General features: G+C 52.8%; 1 protein-coding gene across 6 annotated transcripts in view; it reads right to left on the reverse strand.

Annotated features, from left to right (window-relative positions):
* Positions 1–13,832: 13,832 nt before the first annotated feature.
* Positions 13,833–22,718, reverse strand: part of SAFB2 (scaffold attachment factor B2) — a 32,825-nt gene continuing 23,939 nt past the window's right edge. For 2 of the 6 annotated variants that reach the window (XM_057709805.1, XM_057709801.1), the window contains 8 exons: positions 21,376–21,512; positions 19,763–20,053; positions 18,666–18,806; positions 17,488–17,530; positions 16,446–16,576; positions 14,739–14,851; positions 14,515–14,581; positions 13,834–14,219 (listed from right to left, as the gene is read on the reverse strand). In XM_057709805.1, the coding sequence (XP_057565788.1) occupies positions 14,066–14,219; positions 14,515–14,581; positions 14,739–14,851; positions 16,446–16,576; positions 17,488–17,530; positions 18,666–18,806; positions 19,763–20,053; positions 21,376–21,512 (1,077 nt within the window). In that variant the 3' untranslated portion in view covers positions 13,834–14,065. Of the gene's footprint in view, positions 14,220–14,514; positions 14,582–14,738; positions 14,852–16,445; positions 16,577–16,915; positions 17,014–17,487; positions 17,531–18,665; positions 18,807–19,762; positions 20,054–21,375; positions 21,513–22,718 lie in introns of those variants that run through there. The other 4 variants (XM_057709803.1, XM_057709804.1, XM_057709807.1 and 1 more) reach the window with 4 other exon arrangements.

A 22,718-nucleotide genomic window follows, 5' to 3' on the forward strand; every position in this document is an offset into this window, starting at 1 on the left:
CTCACAGACACAGAGAACAGCCGTGTGTTGTGGTTGCCAAGGGGGAGGGGTGTTTGGGAGGGATGGGCTGAAAGTCTGGAATTAGCAGATGCCAACTATTATAGACAGAATGGATAAACAACAAGGTCCTACTGTAGAGGACAGGGAACTGTATTCAGCTATATCCTGCGATGAACCCTAATGGAAAAGACTATAAAAAAGAACATATATATATGTGTATAACTGAGTCACTTTGCTGTACAGCAGAAATTAACACAACATTGTAAATCAACTATTCTTCAATATAAAATAATTTTTTTAAAAAATGAAGCTCCATTGGGCCCCCAGTCCAGGTGGCAACCATGGACTGTCCACAGTTGGGATGTGAATTCCCTATGACCCTAGGTCCAACTTACTTCTTGACCCCTGAAGGGTGAGTTTGCTCTCCCTGGACAAGTGATAGTACTAACTTTATATCCTCCTTTTAAGATGAAGAAAGTGGGACTTCTCTGGTGGCGCAGTGGTTAAGAATCTGCCTGCCAATGCAGGGGATACAGGTTTGAGCTCTGGTCCAGGAAGATCCCATATGCCATGGAGCAACTAAGCCTGTGTACCACAACTACTGAGCCTGATCTCTAGAGCCTGAGAGCCACAACTATTGCAGCCCGTGCACCTAGAGCCTGTGCTCTGCAACAAGAGAAGCCACCGCAATGAGAAGCCTGTATACCTCAATGAAGCATAGCCCCCGCTCACCACAACTAGAGGAAGCCCAAGGGCAGCAACAAAGAGCCAACACAGCCAAAAAATAAGTAAATAAAAATAAAGTAATAAACAAGATCAAGAAAGTGAGTCCCAAGAGCATCTGTTTGCCAAGGTCCCCCACCTCCCAGGGAGAAGCTGAAAGGGCTTTGGAAAAAGCAAATGGACATCCCATCAAGCTTTACAAACAGTTATCCCATGGGGTCCCTGGCACCAATCCTATGAGGTCAGTACTTGTTATCCCACTTCTCAGATGACAACACTGAGGCTTGGAGAGGGAAATCACTTTCCCAAAGCCACACCTGAAGGGAGAGCCCCTGGAACACGGTAGGAGTAAGTTAATGGAAAGGCTCAGGGTGGCTCTCTACCTGGAGGTGGTGCAAAAAGGAAAATGCATTGCTTGGGGGTGGCTTTGGGAAGGGTGTGGGGAGGAGTCTGGATTTATGTCTAAAGGCAACAGGGAGCCATGGGAGGGTTTGAAGCAAAGGAGTGGCATGATGTAAATTATGTGCTAGATGGGGACTTCCCTGGCAGTCCAGTGGTTAAGACTCCACGCTTCTAGTGCAGGGGGCACGGGTTCGATCCCTGGTCGGGGAAGTTCCGTTTGCCACTCAGTGTGGCAAAAAAAAAAAAAAAGAAAGAAAGAAAGAAAGGAAGAAAAGAAAAGACAAGTCCCTGACAGTGCTGAATCCACTTCAGAAGATGGATACATTGATCCTTAGCTGAGAAAGTCTTGGTCTCAGGTCAAAGTGATCTCTTCCTAGCTACTATTTCTTGGACCCCTCACTGAGATTTCATAAGGAATTCATTGCTAGGATGTCTGGCAAATGAGCATTCATGGTGGTCCCTTGATAGATTGTGTTATTCCAGTTTAGCTATATTAGAAACAAAGTCTATTCGCCACTAACATTTTTTTAAAGTGGCAGCCTTCATATATAAAGAGTTGTGAGAAATAAATAAGAATAGAGCCATGCAAAGAACATGGATGCCACTTTGAACACACAAAAGACATGGGAAATTGTAAGAAACAGACCTGAATGAAAAAGTGTTTAACCACTCTAGAACTCCCACTCTAATAATCAAAAAAGATACCTGATCATATTAGATTCTGTGAGGCTACAAGGCAACTGGCATTCACCTCTGTTACTGTAAGTTAATACCATCTTTCTGGAAGGTAAGATGGCAAAATGTATTGAAAGCAAATTGATGGATAACTAAGTAACATGTCTCACCATTGTTGAGTAACAAGTCAGCTTCCTTTATTATGTTTTCCCCATTAGAATAGAAACTCCACTAGAGTAGGCATTCTTCTCTGTTTTGTGCACTGCTGAGTCCCTGGAATTTGGAACAGCACCTGGCTCTGATTTATATACCCAGCATGATCTAATCTACTCATTTTTCTGTACGGTGAAGTTTGAGAACCAGTGGGCTAGACCAAAAGGGAAGTTTTTGAGCAGGCAGATATCTCAGTATCCACTTATTTGGGTCTTTAAGACAACCGTCAGATCCCTACCAGTGACTGGAGTATTCTCAGGGGCTTCCACTGACCCATGGATTAATAGACGTGCTTGTAGTTATAAGGATCAAAAGAGATGCATTCTGATACTTATTAAGTCCTTAGGCTGTGTGCCAGGCAGTGTTTGAAGAGCTTCACAAACCTGAACTCAATCACTTAACAGCAATACTATGAGGCTGGTATTAAAATCAGGCCCATTTTACAGATGAGGAAACTGAGTCTACAGCATGAAATCAGCACCCGAGCTGGGGCCTGGCACAAAGTAGGTGCTTATGTTTAGCAGAACTTAAATCCTGCTCAGTCAGTGATGTGAACACTCATTCTTGCTTCTCCAGGGACCATTTCCTCTGCCATCCCAGGAGAGACTCTGAGCACTAGTAAATTAATGTTTTGGTTCTCGAATTTATTGGGTGACTCCATGCAGAGCTGCCAGGGAAGGTGAGGGGAGAGGAGAGAGGCAGGTTTCTGGGGGCATGGAGATATCAGACACACAGAGACACCCACAGCCCCTGACACATACACACACACACCGCACACACCTTGAGACAAATCGAGACACACACAGAGACCAGCTAGGTACACACCCCAAGACAAAAACAGACTCGTGGACACACACACACACAAACCAATGCAAGCACACTCCAAGACAAGCATTGATACTCACAGGAGACACGCACAGAGCCTTGGCAGGGGGCGGCCAGATTAGGGGGGCTCTGGACACCTTCGATCCCCGCAGAAGACTCTGCTCCAGCCTGCACCTCCGTCTCCACCCTGGGGTCCAGGGCCTCCCGTTAAGGCAGCAGTGGAGCAACAGGGGAACCACCGGCTGAGAGAAAGTGACTCCAGGCTGCAGGAGGGGTCAGGCTGCGGCGCAGAGTGTGGCTCTCTGGCGCCATCCGGTGGGCATAGGGGGCAGGGGGTATAGCAGCCCTCACCGCTCAACATCTCTGCTGGTCTCTGGGCCCCTCTGTACCCCTCTGTGTCTGCTTTCGCCTCTATTTGCATCTGTGTGTCTCTATTTCTCTGTATCTCAGTCTCTGTCTCTCTGTGCATTGCTGTCTCTTTTTCCTTCTGTGTCTGTCTCTGTCTCTGCACTCTCTTCTGTCTCGCTCCATCTCTTTGTCTCCCTGAATCTCTCTCTCCCTCTCATCCCCCCACTTTCTCTTCCATAACTGAGCTACCCACCCCCCCCACCCCCGTTAGCTCCTGCATCCTCTGTGCCCTGTCCCCCCGATGGCCTCTTGGCACTTCCTGCCGCCCCATGACTCATTCCAGGTGGGGTGTGTGGACCAACCTCATCAGCTTTGCAGCCGGCCTGCTCCTACATCCTATGTTCTGATCTTTGGGGAGGGGACCCCATGCCTGGAGGCTGCACGGGGTTCCTCTGCTATGCCTTTGTCCAGATAACCTGGCCATGAGCCCACCTTGGCTTGCCCCTCCCCAAGGGCTGGCTGCTTCTGGCTCCCTGGAGTCAGGAAGTGCTGGTTGCATGGGGGTGAGGGGGACAGAGAGGATTTGGACCCCCAAGCAAGGACGGGCCCGGGGAGAGACAGGGACAGACACCCTTGAACACCTAGGAGCCTGGGAATCCCCTCTCTTCAACTGCTGAAATCTGCCATGGTCCCCCCATTGCCTGTGGGCTGGTGACCTGACCCCTGACCTGACCAGGACCTCACAGGTCACTCCGACCCCAAGTCACCCACATTCATGCCTTCTGAGTTTCTCCAAGGTGCCACACCCGTTCCTTCCTGGGGGCTCCAGCATATTCTGTTTCCTCTCCTCGAATGCCCTTCCAGTCACCTCCTTTAGGAAGCCAGGCTCACTCCACCTCCTGCTTGAGACACTCCGCTGGGCTCCAAAGAGCAGATCTGTCTCAGTCATGGTCACTGCTGCGTCCCCAGCACAGAGTCTGGCACCCAGGAAATGCCTTTGGCTCCAGACAGATAAACCTGGACTTCCCTGATGGTGGAGTGGTTAAGAATCCGCCTGCCAATGCAGGGGACACAGGTTCAATCCCTGCTCCGGGAAGATCCCACATGCCGTGGAGCAACTAAGCCCGTGTGCAAAAACTACTGATCTTGTGCTCTAGAGCCTGAGAGCCACAACTATTGAGCCCACGTGCTGCAACTACTGAAGCCTGCATGCCTAGAGCCCATGCTCCACAACAAGAGAAGCCACCGCAATGAAGAGCCCAAGCACCACAATGAAGAGTAGCCCCCGCTCTCCACAACTAGAGAAAGCCCGTGTGCAGCAACAAAGACTCAATGCAGCCAAAAATAAATAAATAAATTTATAAAAATAAAATAAATAAATAGAGAAGCTCTCTCAAGCCCAGGTTTCCCATCTCGCCTTGCTGGGGGCGTGGGCCTTGGCCTGATGGGCTGCTTGCACTCTGTGCCCTGTTTTCCCGGGGACGGGCGGGGGGGTGATGATGTGACTTTTTCTGGGCCGCCTGTGAAATCTGCCCTGCTGGGTCTCATTTCAGCCGAGTCTGTAAATATTTCGTCCTCCGTGGTCTGCAGCATCAAGGCGGGGGAAGCTTCAGTGCATTTTACGAGCCTCCCCACGGGGGCCCAACGCGAGGTTTCCGTTGCTGGGTATGTGGGGCACTGGGCAGTTTCACGGCTGGTTGGCACGAGGTTGGGTCTGACTGTGGGATTGGAAGCGGCCACAAGGCACCATCTGCAGCTGCCGGCACTTAACCCCACAGTGTGCAGCTTTGCAGAGGCCGGAACAGCGCCTCTTGTTTGAAAAATTGCAAATGCAACAGTATAGATCACAGCTGTGGTGGGAATGGGGGCCGATCTGATCCTCTCCCCAAGTCTGCAAGGAGGCGGAAGGCCCCAGTTTAGACTTGGTTCTTCCAGGAGAATGACCTGCAACTGGACTGAGCACCCAGTAGATGCTGGGTACTTAAAGCACTTTACATTTTTTAAATTAATTAATTTATTTATTGACCACACCGCGTGGCATGTGGGATCTTGGTTCCCTGACCAGGGATCTAACCTGCGCCTCCTGCACTGGAACCCCGGACTCTTAACCACTGGACCACAAGGAAGTCCCACAGAGCACTTTAAAGGCATCATGTCCGTGAGTCCTCAGAAATCCCCCTGCTCAGCTTCCTTGGTGGTGCAGTGGGTAAGAATCCGCCTGCCAATGCAGGGGACATAGGTTCCATCTCTGGTCTGGGAAGATCCCATATGCCACGAAGCAACTAAGCCCACGCACCACAACTACTGAAGCCCACACACTGCTAGAGCCGGTGCTCCACAGCAAGAGAAGCCACTGCAATGAGAAACCCGCGCACCACAACAAAGAGTAGCCCCCAGTTACCACAATTAGAGAAAGCTCCACAGACCCAATGCAGCCAAAAATAAATTAAAAAATTTTTAAAGGAAAAGAAAGCAATCCCGCTGCCCATTTTACAATAAGAAAACTCAGGCGTTGGAGGTAACTGGCTCAAGGTCACCCAGGTGGCAAAGGGCAGAGCTGGGGTTATTTATTCTCCGGCCTGGCTTGGTCTCACATAAGTCACCCAGCCCTCACAGGGGCCCCCCAGACAGGGCCACAGTGAAGGTCCCCCTGGAAACCGCTTCTCAACAGTCAGCATCCCAGGAGCGACTGGAGGGAGGGCCTGAATCAGATCAGGAGGTCGGAGTTGGGGCCTGGGATCCTGCATTTTAAACAAAGACCTCCCAGGGAATTCCCTGACGGTCCAGTGGTTAGCACTCAGCGCTTTCACTGCCGGGACCTCAGTTCAATCCCTGGTCAGGGAACTAAGATCCTGAAAGCTGTGTGGCATGGCCAAACAAATAAAAAATAAAAATAAATAAATAAACAAGCAGGTCCCTCCACCCCCTGTTACCTCTTGCTAGAGGTGTTCCTTGGTCTTTCCTCAGGAATGGCAGCCTTCTTACTGCACAAGTCCAAACCTCTGCAGTGCTCCCTCTCAATGTCAGCAGGGATCGTCTGCCACCTGGTGTTTACTGAAGACACTACATGATTTGGTGTCCCGGTCAGACATCCTGATCTGCGGGAATTTTCTGCCAAGCTCCGTAAGACCCAACAGGCCAGATGATTAATGAAATGATCTGAAAACTTCAAGATACAGAATTTTTGTAGTCTTTCTTTCTCCTCTCTACAGATTCAATAAGCATTTGCTATGTGTCTACCACTTTCCAGGTGTAGTGACCATATCTTCATTTTCTGGTTTTTGATGCTTTGACATCTGGGGCCTCAGTCACCCTCCCAGGGCCAGCTAATTCCCAGAGACAGCAAACAATTCCCCTAGAGTGCCTTTCACAAGCAAAACAGCCAATCCAGAGCTCACACCCCAACTCCCCCCTGTCTCACTCAGGGATGCTCCAGTCCCAAGCCTGCTTGTCCCCATGTCACCTGTTCCTTCCCATGGAAACCACAATAATGGCTCTGGTCCAGGGACTTCCCTGGTGATCCACTGGTTAAGACTCCATGCTCCCAATGCAGGGGGCCTGGGTTTGATCCCTGGTCAGGGAACTAGATCCGCCCGCATGCCACAAGTAAGAGCCCACATGCCACAACTAAAAAGATCCCACATGCTGCAATGAAGATCCCACATGCTGCAACTAAGACCCAGTGCAGCCAAATAAATAATTTTTTTTTAAATGGCTCTGGTCCACGTCCCACCCTCCCTCACCTACCCTGGTGCTCCTCTGTGTGGCCCTGCCTGCCGTGGTTTGCCCTCCTTGTCCTCTTGGGACATGTAACCAAAAAAAAAAAAGTTTTCAGTGGCAGTCATCTCCTGATCTGTTGGCCTCACCACACCTGCATAACAATATAGTCTATGTTTCGAAGTTTCAGGCACTGGAGAGACAGCTGAGAACGAGGGAGAATGAATGCCTACCCCCAGTGATGTTTACATTCCAGGGAGGGTGTGCACAATCTGCTATGAGGACAGGCCGGTGTGACAGTGATCAGGTCGGGGGGGAGTGGTCAGGGAGGACCTCCTGGAGGGGGAGGAGGGATCTGAACCCCAACCTGCAAGAGGAGAAGGAGCCGTCAGGCACGGCCAAGCCCACGCCACCCTGTGCTTAACTCACTGGACCCCGGGTCACTCATCATCCTGGAAGTTCTGTGAAAGGGGAAGCAGCTCGGGTCCCCCAGGGCTTTGTACTTTGGTACAATGTGGTCTCTGTTGTGTCTATATTTGCCGCCAGAGGCAAACACGGGGTGGCTGCGTCCTGTGTGGATCCTGGGTGCCCACCTTTCTGGGAGTGATTTGGGGGCCTTGGCACTGCTTTAACCTTCCCTGGGGCTGTTTCCCAGACTAGCTATGGGTCTGACAATATCAGGGACATGTAAAGTCACCCTGGAGGTCCACTCTAAAAGTTAGGCGCACACGCAATGTAACATAGACTCTGTCATCTCCAAGGCTGCCTTGCTCATTGCTGCTCAAAGCAATTGTCACCTTACAGACACGTGTCCCTCAGTCTGGGGGGTCCCTGCGTCCAGGGGTGGCCAAGAAGAAGGGACCCGAGGGTGAGGCTCAGCCTGTCTCGGGCTCTGAGCCTACATCTCTGCTTAGTCTTCCCAGGAAAGGACTCTGCTTCCTAGAGAAGCTGTAACTGAGCATCTCTGGGGTTTGGGGCACTGTGTGATGTCTCTGAGGCCACAGGTAACCGATGTCTCACTTCCTTGGCCAGAACTTACGCCTGTGACCCTTCAACACAGATTCGGTTGCACCCCAGTGGGATAGGCAAAATAACGCCCCCTCCCCACATAGAGGTCTGCCTTAGAGAACCTTTCCTGACTGTGGTCCTGTTGCAGGAAGGGAGACCCCTTCCAGGGTCTGAGAGTGGGCTCTTGGCTAACACTCAGAAATGAATTGTCCGAGGAGACTCACGTGCTGACAAAGCAAGAAACTTTATTGGGAAGGGGCGCCCGGGTGGAGAGCAGGAGGGTAAGGGAACCCAGGGGACTGTTCTGCCACGTGGCTCACAGTCTCAGGCTTTATGGTGATGGGGTTAGTTTCCCGGTTCTCTCTGGCCAATCATCTTTCTTGGCCCATATCTGGTCTGACTCAGGGTCCTTCCTGGTGGCACACACATCTCTCAGCCAAGATGGATTCCAGCGCGAAGGATTCTGGGAGGTTGGTAGGCTATATTACGGGCTGGCATCTCCTCCCTCCTTTTGGCCCCTCCCGAATACTCCCAGTTTTTGGAGGCCACACCATGTTCCTTCTCGGGACCCTGTTGTGAGACAATTCAGGCAAGCGGGCCTGGCCAAGAAGGGTGGTTTGTGTCCCTACCAGAGGGAGATGTGACTATGGAAGAAGGATCAGAAAGATGCTTGTTCCTGGCTCTGAAGATGGAGGAAAGGGCCAGCAGGCAAGGAATGTGGGTGGCTTTGAGAAGCTGGAAAAGGCAGGGAATAATCAGATTGCTCTCCTAGAGCCTCCGGAAGGAACCAGCCCTGCAGACACCTTGAATTGGAGGACTTCTGGCCTCCGGAACCGTGAGATAAGAAGTTTGCGTGAATTTGTTACGGCAGCCAGAGGAAACATACACCCAATTCTCTTGCAGGTATTGTGTGAAACTCTCAAACCCTAAAATCAGTGCAGTACTCTGGGGAGAAGAGATCACTGTTCCTGAGAAAACAGGATCCCACTGACCCAATGAGGCCTCCAGCTCACAAGGTTGGACCTGACATGGTCACCCACCAAATCTGCCCAGTGGCCTGTGGCGGAGGTCTCATGCCCATTAGAGAAATGAGAATGTTGAGGGCCCAGAGGGGGTAAGTCACTTTCCCAAGGACACACAGCTGATGAAGGAAGAAGAGCTGGGATGCAGACCTACTGTTCACATCCTGTGAACCATGGGACTGAGGTAGGGATGGTCTAACTTCTGGAGGATGGGGTTGGGGCAGCACTGGGAGGACTCCGTGGAGACCCCGCCTCGCAACCTGCAAACCTGTGAAAAAGCACCACATCCCCAAGAAATGAAAACTTTGCGGCTGTATTTTTAAAAACTCAAAAGTCCTTTTTAGAATGTTGTGCTTGAAATTATTTAAGAATAACGTGTGCAATTTGAGACTGGCAATCATCGTGTAGGCTTGGGAATTCCTGCAAAGTGAGAAAATTTAACCTAGGAGCTGTTTTGAAATGTAATGAAATCTTTATGAATACAAAATTTAGCAGTTGAGGAAGTTGACACATTTTTTGGTAAATGTGGAGACATTTGATAAGGTATTCATTCCAATTTTGCAATTTTCTCTTTGTACTTTTGGAGCCGATCGTTTCTTACCTCTTCCACTCCAGGCCTCAGAACATTTTACAGGTCTCCTGGAAAGCAGGAACACCCTAGGCCCTCTTCCTGTAGACCTCCCGGTGCCTGTCAACATGTATTGAGCACTTACTGTATGCCAGGAGCTATGCTGAGCTTTTTTATGTATATTAACTAATTTAATCTTTGCAAAGATCCTCTATGGTAAATACTACCATATTTCCAGTTAAGGAAGCAGGGAGGAACTATTAACTCCCCACGGGCAGACAGGTAGCCATCACCCGAGCCTACACCTGTGGCTCTCACTCCTATGACACCCAACAGCCCCCACCTTTTTTTAAAATTGTGGCAAAATACATATAACATAAAAATTTGCCATCGTATACATGCACCTCTATGTTCACAGCAGCACAATAGCCAAGACAGTGAAAATTACCTAAATGTCCATAGACAGATGAATGGATAAAGATGTGGTATATATATACAAAGGAATATTACTCAGCCATAAAAAAGACTGAAATCATGCCACGTGCAGCAACATGGAGGCAACTAGAGATTATCATACTAAGTGAAGTAGGTCAGAAAAAGACAGATACCATATGACATCACTTATGTATGGAATCTAAAATATGCCACAAATGAACTTACCTACAAAACAGAACTAGACTCACAGACATAGAGAACAGACGTGTGGTTGCCAAGGGGAAGGAGGGTCAGGGGAGGAATGGATTGGGAACTGGGGTTAGCAGATGTGAACTGTTATATATGGGATGGATAAACACAGTAGGCCACCCCTACTGTAGAGCACAGGGAACTATACCCAATATCCTGTGAGAAACCATAATGGAAAAGAATATGAAAAGGAATATATATATATATGTATAACTGAATCACTTTGCTGTACAGCAGTAATTAACACAACATTATAAATCAACTATACTTCAATACATTTTTTAGGAAATGTACCATCTTAGCCATTTTTAAGTGGACAGCTCGGTGGCATTCACACTGTTGTGTAACCACCCCCACCCTCCACCTCCAGAACTTTCTCTTCTTCTCAAACTGAAACTCTGTCCCCATGAAACACGGACTCCCCTCCCCCGCCCCCACCATCTGCTTTCTGTCTCTGCGGATCTGACTCCTCTAGGGACCTCCTGGGAGTGGAATCACAGTATTCGTCCTTCTGTGTCTGGTTTCTCTCACTGAGCATCATGTCCTCAAGGTTCACCCATGCTGCAGTGTGTCAGAATTTCCTTCCTTTTGAAGGCTAATATTCCACCGTACGGTTGGACCGCAATTTGTTTATCCCTACCACTACACACCTATCAGGATGGCTATTACTTAAAAAAAAACAGACACACCCAGAAAACGAGTGTTGATGAAGATGTAGACACTTGGGACCCTTGTGCAGGGCCGATGGGAATGTAAGATGGGGCAGCCAGTGTGTAAAACTGCCAGGCAGTTCCTCAAAAGTTAAACGTAGAATTACCATAGGAGCCAGGAATTTTGTTCCTAGATATACACTCAGAAGGATAGAAAACAGGTGTACAAAGACATACAGGCACACTTGTTTTTATTTTTTTTTATTTTTATTTTATTTTTATTTTATTTTATTTTTTAATAGAACTTTATTTTTGGCTGCGTTGGGTCTTCGTTGCTGTGCAGGGGGCTTTCTCTAGTTGTGAGTGGGGGCTACTCTTTGTTGTGCTGTGTGGGCTTCTCACTGCAGTGGCTTGTTGTACAGCATGGGCTCTAGGCATGAAGGCTTCAGTAGTTGCAGCATGCAGGCTCAGTAGTTGTGGCTCATGGGCTCTAGAGCACAGGCTCAATAGTTGTGGCACACGGGCTTAGTTGCTCCATGGCATGTGGCATCTTCCCAGACCAGGGATTGAACCTGTGTCCCTTGCAATGGCCGGCGGATTCTTAACCACTGTGCCACCAGGGAAGTCCCCACACTCGTCTTTATAGCAGCATGATTTACAAGAGTCAAAGGTGGAAACAACCCAAATGTCCATTAGCAGATTCTTTTTATGACAAATCTTTTCTTCCACCTCTCTTTTCTCTCCTGAAATAAAATTCTGAGCTAATATAACTTAACGACACACAGTTAAAAAAAAAAAAAGGCAACCCAACCTTATAATGCTGCCAGATACAAGGAGAAGAAATAAAAAGAAAATAATGTCTGATAAATACTGTTGAATTCAGCCTGTAACTCTGGGACAGAAGCCCCAGTTATAAGCGGGCACACGATGAAGTTCTCAGACGCCTGGGCCTATTCAGACGGCTCATCTCAGACAGAAGCAGCAGGGGAGGTGTTTAGACCCTGCAGCTCTGTTCACAGAAATGGCAAACAATTCTTGCTAAGGTTCTGGACTAAATGACAAGCCACTTTCCCTCAATTTACCCCCAAGTTGCATTCCTGAAAAAATCTACACGTATGCAAAATGTAAACTGTGTGCCTCCATCTACCCACCCACCCAAATTCACGTTGAAGTCCTGGCCCCCAGGACCTCAGGATGTGCCTGTACTTGAAAGCAAGGCCTGTACAGCGGTCATCAAGTTCAGATGAGGTCTTCAGGGTGGGCCCTGATCCCAATCTGAAATTCAGATGCAGACACACATGCAGGGGGGAAGGCGGGGTGAAGGAGGCAGAGGTGGGGTGATGCATTTCCAAGTCAAGGGATGCCAAAGACTGCCAACGACCACGAGAGGCTGGGAGAAGGCCTGGAACAGATCCCAGCCTCAACCCCACCCCCATCCCCAGAAGGAACTAGCCCTGCTGACACCCTGATCTTGGACTCCTGGCCTCTGGAACTGGGGGAGGATAGATTTCCATTGTTTACACCACCCAGTCTGTAGTACCGTGTTACAGCAGCCCTGGGAAATCGGTGTCCTGTGTATTCATGTAAAACAGAGCCTGGTGTTAGGCCCAGCGAAATGGGAAAGGGGCTTGTCTCTCCCCACAGGCTGTCCAGTGGGACCGGCCCACTCTCCACGCTTCCCAGGGCCCCCTCTGACTAGCTGGGCGGCAGTGCCCTGATCAAGGCCTGGCTCTGCAGTTCAAGACGTGCTCCAACCTTGTGACAAGATCTGAAAACAGGTCTCACCCCCGACCCCGAGCTGAATCTGGCTTCTCTTGGCCAACTCAGAACGCCTGGACCCCAATCCTAGACTAGTTTGTGGGGTGGGGGGACGAGGCTCTCTGCACAGGAGAAAACATGCCACACTGGCCCCAAATGCACCATGGAGACGGGCGTCCCATCAACTTGTCATTGGAAAATGACTCTAAAATCCCCTGCGGTGAGGGAAGCGCTGGAGGTGTTTATTTGGGCAATTTAAACAGACAGGACAGGAGGGCCAGCGCCGGCCTGCCTTTCAAGCGCGGGCTTCGGAGGCAAACTGGGTAGGGTTTTCAGATTGCTCTTTTCAAACTAAACACCCCAGCGGGAACATGGGGGACTCCAGGAGAATTGGCAATTGTTCTGGAGCCTGTGGGGTGGCTGTCCTAGTTATGGAGGGAGGGGAGGAAGGGAATCAGGTTCCCAGCAGGCGGTGCACGGGTTAACTCTTCACACGCCGGTCCAGACCACAAGGGTCCAGGGCTGAGACTCGCAGGAAGGGAGCCCTCCCTCTTGTCCCCAGGCCCCTGTGCAGGCCCCCGAGTCAGCCTTGCGGCCATCAGGCCACCTCATTTGTGAGATGGGCTGGGCCGCTCTTCTGCCCCAACACGCCTGCAGTCACCCAGTCCCTGTCCAGACAACCCCAGCTCTGCTTGGGCAGCAACGATCCTTCCAGGGGAAGAGACGACCCCTCTGGCCAGCCAGGGGTCTTTCACGGAGAAGATTGCTGCTGCTTATAATGACAAATGAGATTTCACCTGCAAAGTTGCATTTTCAGAAAAACGGGTGGATCGGGTATCACCGGGCTGGCGCCAGGCATGGGCTACCCCATCCCGGCCCTTCAGCCAGACCCCTAAACTGCACACCACTGCTGGACAGCCCCCCAGGCACCCCGGGATGGGAGGGAAGTGACCGGTCCCAGGCCCATCATGCACACACCCCTCCCCTCAGGGAAAAGTTCCTATTTCCTATCCCAGCGCTGCCATGTACTCTAGGACTCTGGGCGAAAGATCTGACCCCTGCGCCCATTTCCTCACCCGTAAGGTGGTGAGATGGACACCCCACTTCACAGGGAGCTGTGAGGACTCAGGGACATGAGCCAGCCTCTGCTACCCGAACAAAACCAGTGCCGCCGAGAGCTGACACTCCTCTCTGCTCTGTAATCACTGACACACACGCACAGGTGCGAACCATAAACTTTTATTAATGGAAAATGGAATGCCTTGTTAACAGAAACCTTGTCTTAAAAATGGCAGAACAAGAACACATTTATTAAAAAAAAAAAAAAAGTGAATTCACATTGTATTGAGCTACAACATGGTGGCAGGATTTGCTTCTGTTTCTTAAAAGATTCCACAAGTTCAAAGTAACTCTGGCTAAGAGATTCAACAGTACATCTGGCCGCCTACCAGGACACGTGGAGTGGGTGGGGTCTAGTAGCGGCGGGTGAAGTGGGGGTACGGGTGGGGGTGGGGGTGCGGGACCCTGCTGCCCCGGTCCTGGCCGGCCAGTCCTCCACCGTCGAGGCCTCCGGCGGGCACCACGTGACCCTGGGCGTGCCCGCCGCCGTGTGCAAAGCCACCTCGCCTGCGAACAAAGGTACACGTTTGGCCCCAGCAGCACCTGTGTTCTCATCATATCACCTCGCAGCATAAGGCTCTGTGGCCTTTAGAGCCCTTGGCTTTTTCTACGTGACAAAAACCAGCACCACAGGCTGCATCCCGGGGACAAGTGTTAGCTGCATAAGTTGCCAAGAGCACCTTTGGGGGTTTGTTTTTAAAATGTTTGACCCAGCAAGTTAATCAAGCATGCAAAAAGGGAGAGGAAGTGGGAAGTGAGAAGCGGGAACAAATACACTTTATCCATGGACAAAACTTCTTACCCCGATATTCCGCCCCTATTTGCCACGTGCCCTGGGCCTGAGGGCCCAGACAGGCCCCTCTCACCACCTGGAAGAGAAGAAAGAGTTTGCACCCACTCCCTTCTTGGAAATGCCTGGAAGCCCTGGGAAAGCTGGGGGAGGCTGGCCCTCTGGAATGTTCTGGGACTGTGACCGCCCCTCCCTGAGTGGCCCTCCCCAACCTGCAGGTCGGGGTCAACCCATACCTTGCCACCGCAAGTGCTCCCTGCCTGCCGTGCCGGCGTCCACCGTGCCCGGCCAGGTGCGCTCCTGATGCTCCTCCAGCCTCTGGCTGTGCTCCGCCCAGTCACGGCCACCCCTTTGCCAAAACAAAAGGCAGACACACAACGGTCCCATGGTGCCTCTAAGGGGAGGCTATGGCGGGATCGTGCCCCACTGTGGGGGTTTCTGAGAGCAGTGGGCAAAGAACGGCAACAGACATTTCCCCAAAGATACACACACGGCCAGTAACCACAGGAGCAGGCGTCGAGCACAGCTAACATCAGTGCCACCGCACCCCCATTAGGGCGGCCGCTACCAAACAGACAGACGATGACAAGCATCGGTGGAGAGGTGCAGGAACAAGGATTCTCGCACCAGGCTGGTGGGAATGTAAAATGGTGCAGTCTGGCTGGAAAACAACATAGTGCTTCCTTAAGAGGTTAAACACAGAGCAACCACGTGACCCAGCAATCCCACTCTGAGGTGTCTAACCAGGAGACCAGCAAACGTGCATTTACACAAAAACTTGTACACCAATGTTCTGAGCAGCGTGACTCCCTAACAGTCCCAAAGTGGAGACCACCAAAGTGTCCGTCAACTAATGAACGGATAAACAAAACGTGGTCCACCCACACCCTGGGATACTAATCAACCTTGAAAAGGAGCAAAGCATCGACACTCGCCACCACATGGACACACCTTGAGAACACAGTGCTCAGTGAGAGACGCCAGACACAGAAGGAAGGACACAGTGTGATTCCACTTATGTGAAACGTCCAGAACAGGCAGCTCCACAGAGGTAGAGAGTGGGCTAGTGGCTGCCAGGGGGGTGGGGAGTGACTGCTCGTGGGGGCTTCCTTTGGGGGTGGTGGAAATGCTCTGAAATGGATGGTGGTGGACGCACAGCTCCATGAATAACTGAAAGCTGTTGGATTGTACACTTTACATGAGTGAGCGGCACAGCATGTGAATTACCTCTCAAAAAAGCTGTTTAAAAAAGCTTTTAGACAGAAACCCTGAGAGATGAAAATCCAAACACAGTTCGCACGTGCGGGTGGCAGCAGCCCTTGGAGGCCTGCAGGGAAGCCTCCGGGACCCAGGCTGAGTGTGGAAGGATGAGGGCACTGCCTGCTGGCAACCGCCACTCCGAAGCCCAGGACCAGGAAGCCAGCAGGACGCCCGCCCCACGGTCTGCAAGTGTGAGTGCACCCCTGTGCATGCAACGCCTGCCGTCGGGTGACAGCCGCCCAGCCACCCGGTGACGCTGCTCAGCACAGCCTGTCAGAGCAGGAGCTCCCCCGCTGAAATTTAAGGCACAGAGGACGAGATGACACGGAAGGGCCCAGTGCTAACTAGGCTGCTCAGGAAAGAACACTCTCAATCTAACAGACTGGCACCCTAGTCCTCAATCAACACCCGGAAACCCACCTAGAGATAGGGGAGAAACTTCTGGTAGCTGTGACGTCGGCCTTACAGACACCTAAAGACAACTCTGGGGGTGGGGTGGGATAAAGCTTTTTTACTACTGAAGGGGACACTCACACCTAGGGGTGATGCCGGCCGCGTCGGGCCGGGAGGGGCCGTTGCAGGCGACCTGGCAGGTACACACACACCCGGTTCACTTGCAGAGAAGCCAACTGTGACCAGGCGAGGACAGCGATGCCCGGCCCCACCGTAGCCTGCCCGCTAACCTGGGTGGAGGTGGTGGCCCCCGGCCCTCGCTCATCCTCTTTTCGGAGCCATAGCCCCCCCAGCCGTCTCGGGAGTCGCGGCCATGGCGCTCTGGCGGTCCTCCGTGGCCGTGGCGGTCGTCTGAGTAGTGCTGGAAGGCACAAGAGGGACAGGGCGACTCCAGCCGGTCCTGCCAACCTGCAGACCCTGCCTCGGTGGGCTGGGGTGAAGCTCACCACCCCCAACCACCCGAGGGGACCCGCCCAGGCCCCTTCTGACACTTCCTGATCCCCTCCTCACTTGAGAACCCCAAGCACCCCTAAAGCTCCCTCACTGGTGCCACGCGAAGGGCCCTCCCGCCCTGCGAATGTGGAAAGCCCCACGTTTTAGGGTCCACTGAGAAGAGTCAGGACACTTGCTCCTTGCTAGTGACAGGAGGGCCCTTCCCACACCCCCAGAGCAGGCCAGCACCCTCAGACCCTCTGCTCACAGTACTACAGAGGCCCCGAGGGAAGTACTGCAGGCAGGAATGGTTCAGTACCGCTGGCCAACCAAGTCTGTGCTCAGGAAGCCAGCACACCTGGGGAGCTAGAGAGGATATAATATTCTCTCAAAACCCACAGCCCTATTTTAAAAAACCATGATTCTGATGCCGTCCCCTTCCTTTCTTGTGGAAGCCTCTGCTTTTCTCCCAGCTGACACCCTAGGAACCCCTCACAGGGCACTCGCAGACCATAAGACACCAGGACTCACCCCAGTACCCGACACACATGGATGCTCCAAAACATGAGCTAAATGACCCGCTACCAGGCTGCTACAGCCCCATCTGGGGCATCCTACAGTGCCCAGACTCGAAGGCACTCTAAACAAGCAGCCAACCAGTATCTCTTTATTCAGTTTCTACTGAATAAAATGAAGAACAAGCGCTATGCATTTAAACGACACTCACTAACCGATCAATTCCGTGCACACCTACTCACCAGCCAGAACCTGCATCTCCACGTCCCGCCCACCCCCACAGAAGCAGGCCACCCCCCAGACTGCTGTCTGGCTTTCACTCACCTGCCCATCTCGCTCCCCCATCACTGACCTTGAACCTTCCCTCCTGCAACAGAGAAATATCTCATTACAACATTGCTGCAGACCACACAAGAGAGTTCCACAATTGGGGTAACTCATCCTCTTTTACCACATGAGAATTGCAATTTCCTAGCCTGGAAAAAAAAAAAGGCTGGCCTGCAGCTTCCCCTGGGGGTGGGAGTAAGCTGGATGCCGAGATGATGGGAATGAAAGCTTTCCTGAACTGAAACCCCTCAGAGGGCTCTCAGAAGTAGAGCCCCACACCGTGGAGCCAATGCGGGTGACGAGTCAGGTAATAAGCCTCGGCGGGTCCCTAACCTCTGGTTTGACCCAACACACGGGACTCACACCACATCTGAAACACATTCCAGCCATAATTAATGAAACGAGTGAGTGGCTTCTCAGCCTGTCTCTCCTCGGCTCTCCCTTCCCTTACGGAAGAGCTAATGAGCGGTGAAACAGCTCGAGGACATGCAGCCCAGGGGAGCATGAGGAGAAGCCTAAGGAGAGAGAATCCTTAAACTGGAAAATCGAGGGCTGCCTAATAAACAAGACAGAGTTTTCACTAAAAAGGCACCGGCAAAGAAACAAACAGAACCCCAACCCAGACCCTCTAAACGCAAAGCAGGCCTGACAGGACCTCTGCCACGGTCCGCAGTCAGCTCTCCGCGGGGCTGGCGCGGCCGTGTGCTGCTGAGTGACCCCTACAGGTGGCTCAGGCGGGTCACAGCCTCTCTCTAAACTGCTTCCTCACCTCTATGAGGGACACGCCCTTCTCAAAGCCCTGTGCTCCAGAGCGGTGCAAACCGGTGGGAGAGACAGGGAGGATGGGCAGCCGTGGAGACCCCCAGGGAGCTGTGAAACCTAGAGCCCGGGGCCACCCCCAAGAGAGCCGAGCGTGGGGGAAGCAGAGGCTCAGGTCCTGCCCAGGGCCCATCTGTCCTAAGAGGACAGTGCATGAAACGTGCTCTGAGGTGCCTTGCCCCTAGAAAAGCGAAGATGCCACACGTGACCATGGATTTCAACGTCCTGCTCAAGGTCTGCTGCTAAACCCCGTGTGTGGTGGTCAGAGGCACCCACGAGGAACCTCACAAGTGCCGCAGACGTTAACAGGAGAGACGGGACGGATCCCTGATGGAGGAGTGGGGCGGGGCACTGACCTGTCGGCCACGTGCTCCTGGTACTGGCCCCGGTCGCGGTGGTCAAAGTCGTGGAAACGGTGATCAGGCCGAGGGAAGTCTGGGCGGTACCTGTCCTCCATGGCCATGCGCTTTCCTTCTGGCCAATAGGCATCATCTCGCCTGTTTTTTATTTTAAAAAGGATGCAAATTTCATTTATGAAAGAGAATGCAAGGGAGAAAAAAGAGGGCAGAGGTGGGGAGGAGAGCTCTCTCTCCAGACCCAGTATCACTTAAAATGTCCTGCAGGGCTGATCTCTAAACATTCAATCATTATCGCTTTGATTTGATAAATTAAAATCCCCCAAACTGCCAAAAGGCACACTGGCGCTCTCATCTGACAATCCTGAAAATAGGCTTGCTGTGAGCTAATTGTATCACAAGCCTGTTAATACCTTGATCCCCACATGAGCTCAAATGCCAGTGAAATGAAATATTTGATTCTCCTGGAACTACGTTCCAAGCGGCCACGTTTCCACCTCCTCGTCTTCTAACCTGAGCCTCCCTCGGAGCTTTGCAGAAGCAAAGGGAATCCTATCAGGTGATCGCGAACTACATACAACTCAGGATGGTAATCCAATTACCTTCTTCCCGATTTTTACCAGGAAATTAGGCTCATGGGTGGTGGGGTGACGGGTGACTGTCAGTTAGGCAGCTCAGAGAAGCTGGAGAGCAATAAACCTCCTGAGCGGGAAGCGATCTCCTTCTCCACAGCGCCGGCTCCGTGCCTCTCCCTATAGGAGGACACGGGAGCCCGCGCAGCCTAACATGTGCCTGGGGGTCTCCTACCCACCAGACGGCGGTCACGCTTCACCAGGAGCCACGGGGCGGCCTGGGCGGAAGCATCGCAAAGCCTCCAGCGAGTAGTAACGAGCAAGACTCCGCAGAGTCACTCGGCCGGGGAGAAACCGCAGCACGGGCCACGGAGGTGGCAGCACCGAGTCCCGCCCAGGCGGCCGGTGGCGCGGGCTCTGTCTGGGAGACGTCGGCCTCCCCACACTAAGACAGACAGGAGCCGGGGCGGCTCTCCCAGCCTCAGCGGAAGCACCCCCCACCCCCCACCCCCAGCCGGGCCGTACCGCCCAAGGTCATAGGGCCTCCGGAGCACCGACCGCCGCTCCTGCTCGTAGCGCAGCTGTTCCTGCTGGTGCCGCAGCTCCTCGCGCTCCCGCTGGATGCGCTCCTGCTCCTTCCGGCGCTCCCGCTCCACGCGCTCGCGCTCCCGCTCCAGCCGCTCGCGCTCCAGCCGCTCCCGCTCCAGGCGCTGGCGCTGGCGCTCGAGCTGCAGGCGCTCCCGCTGCAGCCGCGCCTTCTCCTTGCCCTCCTGGAAGGCCTCCAGGCGCTGCTCCCGCTCGCGCTGCTCCCGCTCTCTGGAGACACAGGACGTACGCTGACTTCCCGACACGGTGGCGCCCGGCCGGCCACGGAGGCGATGGCAGCCTCACAAGGGGCCCGGAAACTCCCAGCTGCAGGGTGTGAGCGGGCTGCCCCCCACCCCCACCGGCTACTAGACGGCAGGCACGAACCAGCTCCCTGAGCGGCTCCCCAAGCTGCCAGAAATCCCAACCTCCACACCTTCCCTTTATCCAGACAGCAAAGCCGGGGAGCGCTGGGAGGGGATGGCGGTGAGAAGACACAGAGCCTCAGGTCCAGACCAGGAAGACGTGGCTCAAAGAGCACCAGAACGAAGCCACAGTAAGTAAAGGGCAGAAAAGTAAGAAAAGCAAAGGACGATGGCTACTCTGAAGCTGCTGGGCACGGAGAAAACCCTGGAGACAGATGATAGCAGCTTTCCCTGTGGAGGGACCATCAACGCCGTCCTGTTGTCACCCTTTCCCTCTACAAGGCTGTATTTTTAATGAGCACATCATTTTGAAGGGACCTAAGAAGGTGTGGGCCAGGCACCAGCGAAGGGGACATACTGGGTGCTGAGCGGGGACTAGGGACACCCCCTCTGCTCTCCTCACCCCGCCCCCCCGCGGTGCCTGGGAAGGATCCAAACCAAGGGCAAGCCAACTGGAAGCAAAACATCTCCAAATGGATCAAGAAAGTTTTGCTTTCTAAACCCCAAATGCAGAGGCTGAAGTCACACTGTTTTAGAAAGAAATTTCCGAAACATATCACAGCAACTTCAATTGGGCAGTATTTGAGAGAAAATGATGAAAGAGCTCTAGACATCCCAGTGTGAAACGGCAGAACGTGGAAACAGGAAAGACAGGCCTGCTTCGACAAACCATCTCCTCAGCAAAAGGGCACAGAATCGCCGTGGGACCGCTGCTGCCTGAAAACGCCACGGAACGCAGACGTTTCAGGAGCGAGGCTGTGAATCACAGCTCTAACAGGCCAGCCCGTTCCTGGGTTGCCGTGCTGATCTAATTCACATGGAAGGGTTTGGGGGCAAAGACTGAGGCCTCAACCCTGCAGAACCTTCTATCAAAGCCACAGGCAGGTGGGTGCACTTGCTGCCCGGGCCAGGGTGCAACTTCAGCCAGAGGAGATGCGGCCGAGCAGAAACGGGTGCTGACGGATATCACGGGACTGCCACGGGCCAGTGTGAACCCCTGCCTTTTGGTCTCAGGGGAAATACATAGGAGGCCAGCGAGCCCAGGCCACAGGCGACTCGCTGGGGAGGCAGGGCAACCACCCTGAGAGGAGACCACTGACCCGCCGGCCTTGCGCAACCCCCACTCACCGCCGCCTCTCGGTCTCTCGGATTTCCCGTTCCCGCTGCCTCTGGCGCTCTCGTTCCCTCTGCTCTTTGATTTTATCAAACGACAAGATGTCTCTCTTCTCTTTGCTTTCTGATTTGCGATCCTGACTCTTTGAGCTCTGTTTACCAAAATTGGTTTATTAACGTTAGAAAAATGATGACCACAAATGCCCGATGCAAGCTACGTGTGCACATCGGACGAGACAAAGATCCTTTGGTCCCACACGGTTTATGGGAGGCCCCAGCACAGGCCACCTCACACCACAGCTGAGCCACGCCGCTAGAGTCTTGCTTTCAAACCTTGCAAAGCAAGGGCATTAACAGAAGAGAAAAGGTGGAACCTCAACCGTCATTCTGGAGCAGCAGAGCCAAGTGCTCTGCATTACCTAAAGCAAAATGCAGCTCCCCTGAGGCCCGGGGCACATGCACTCAACACCACAGACACCCCTGCGCTCAGCGGGAAAGTGCTGGAAGCAGCTGTCCGGACAGACAGCTGGAGCAGGGCTGTGTTTTCACTTCTCAACTGTTGGCTCAGGCTTCAGGCAGGTGGCCTCAAACAGAACAAGCCACAGGCACCTGAATGTACAGCACTCCTGATAAGGGAGAAAGTGGTAGTGGGCAGAGTCCACGCTCTTCCACCCCCAGGAGAAGGGGGAAACGCGGACCTCCGACTCCCATTACGGAGGCTCTCAAAGGCTGAGACTCCCCAGCGGGCCACAAGCACACTCTCCCAGGAAGTTTTTACGTAGCTCAGAACCCAGGGCCTCCTGCAGACCCGCCACCTCAGAATCTCCAGGGAAGGGGCCCAAGAGACGTTTTTTTAAAAAGTGTCTCAGCTTATTTTCTTAATTAGCTTGCAGAGGGGCAAATGCAACAGTGAAAGACAAAGCAACCCAAAAGAAATGTAAGCAAAGGTCATAATGAAATACTTTACTGAAGGGGGGGTGGGGGGAGGAGGGGGACACAGAGGACAGATTACAAGGATGGATCTGCAACCCCAGAACATCACAGTGACCCTCAAGAAGGGGAGAGCTGAGAGTCTGATCACACACTGCAGGCTGGAGGGGGGAAGGACAGAAGCCCTATGTTCCCGATGGGATCTGGTGGGGAGGTCAGCACGGTGGCGGAGGCCCCGAATCAGACTCCAGGTCCACAGCCCGGCCTCGGCCACCTCCCAGCGGCCTGGCACACGCTACGCACTCAATGAACGCCAGTATCTTCCTGACCTGTCTGAAGGGTGCTCCGACAGGACCTGTCAGCATGACGACATGCTGGCAGCTCTGGAGCAGCACCGCCAAGAGCCACGCACGCACATGAGGCTCTGC

This window comes from Hippopotamus amphibius, chromosome 15 (assembly GCF_030028045.1).
Source record: "Hippopotamus amphibius kiboko isolate mHipAmp2 chromosome 15, mHipAmp2.hap2, whole genome shotgun sequence".
Lineage (NCBI taxonomy): Eukaryota > Metazoa > Chordata > Mammalia > Artiodactyla > Hippopotamidae > Hippopotamus > Hippopotamus amphibius.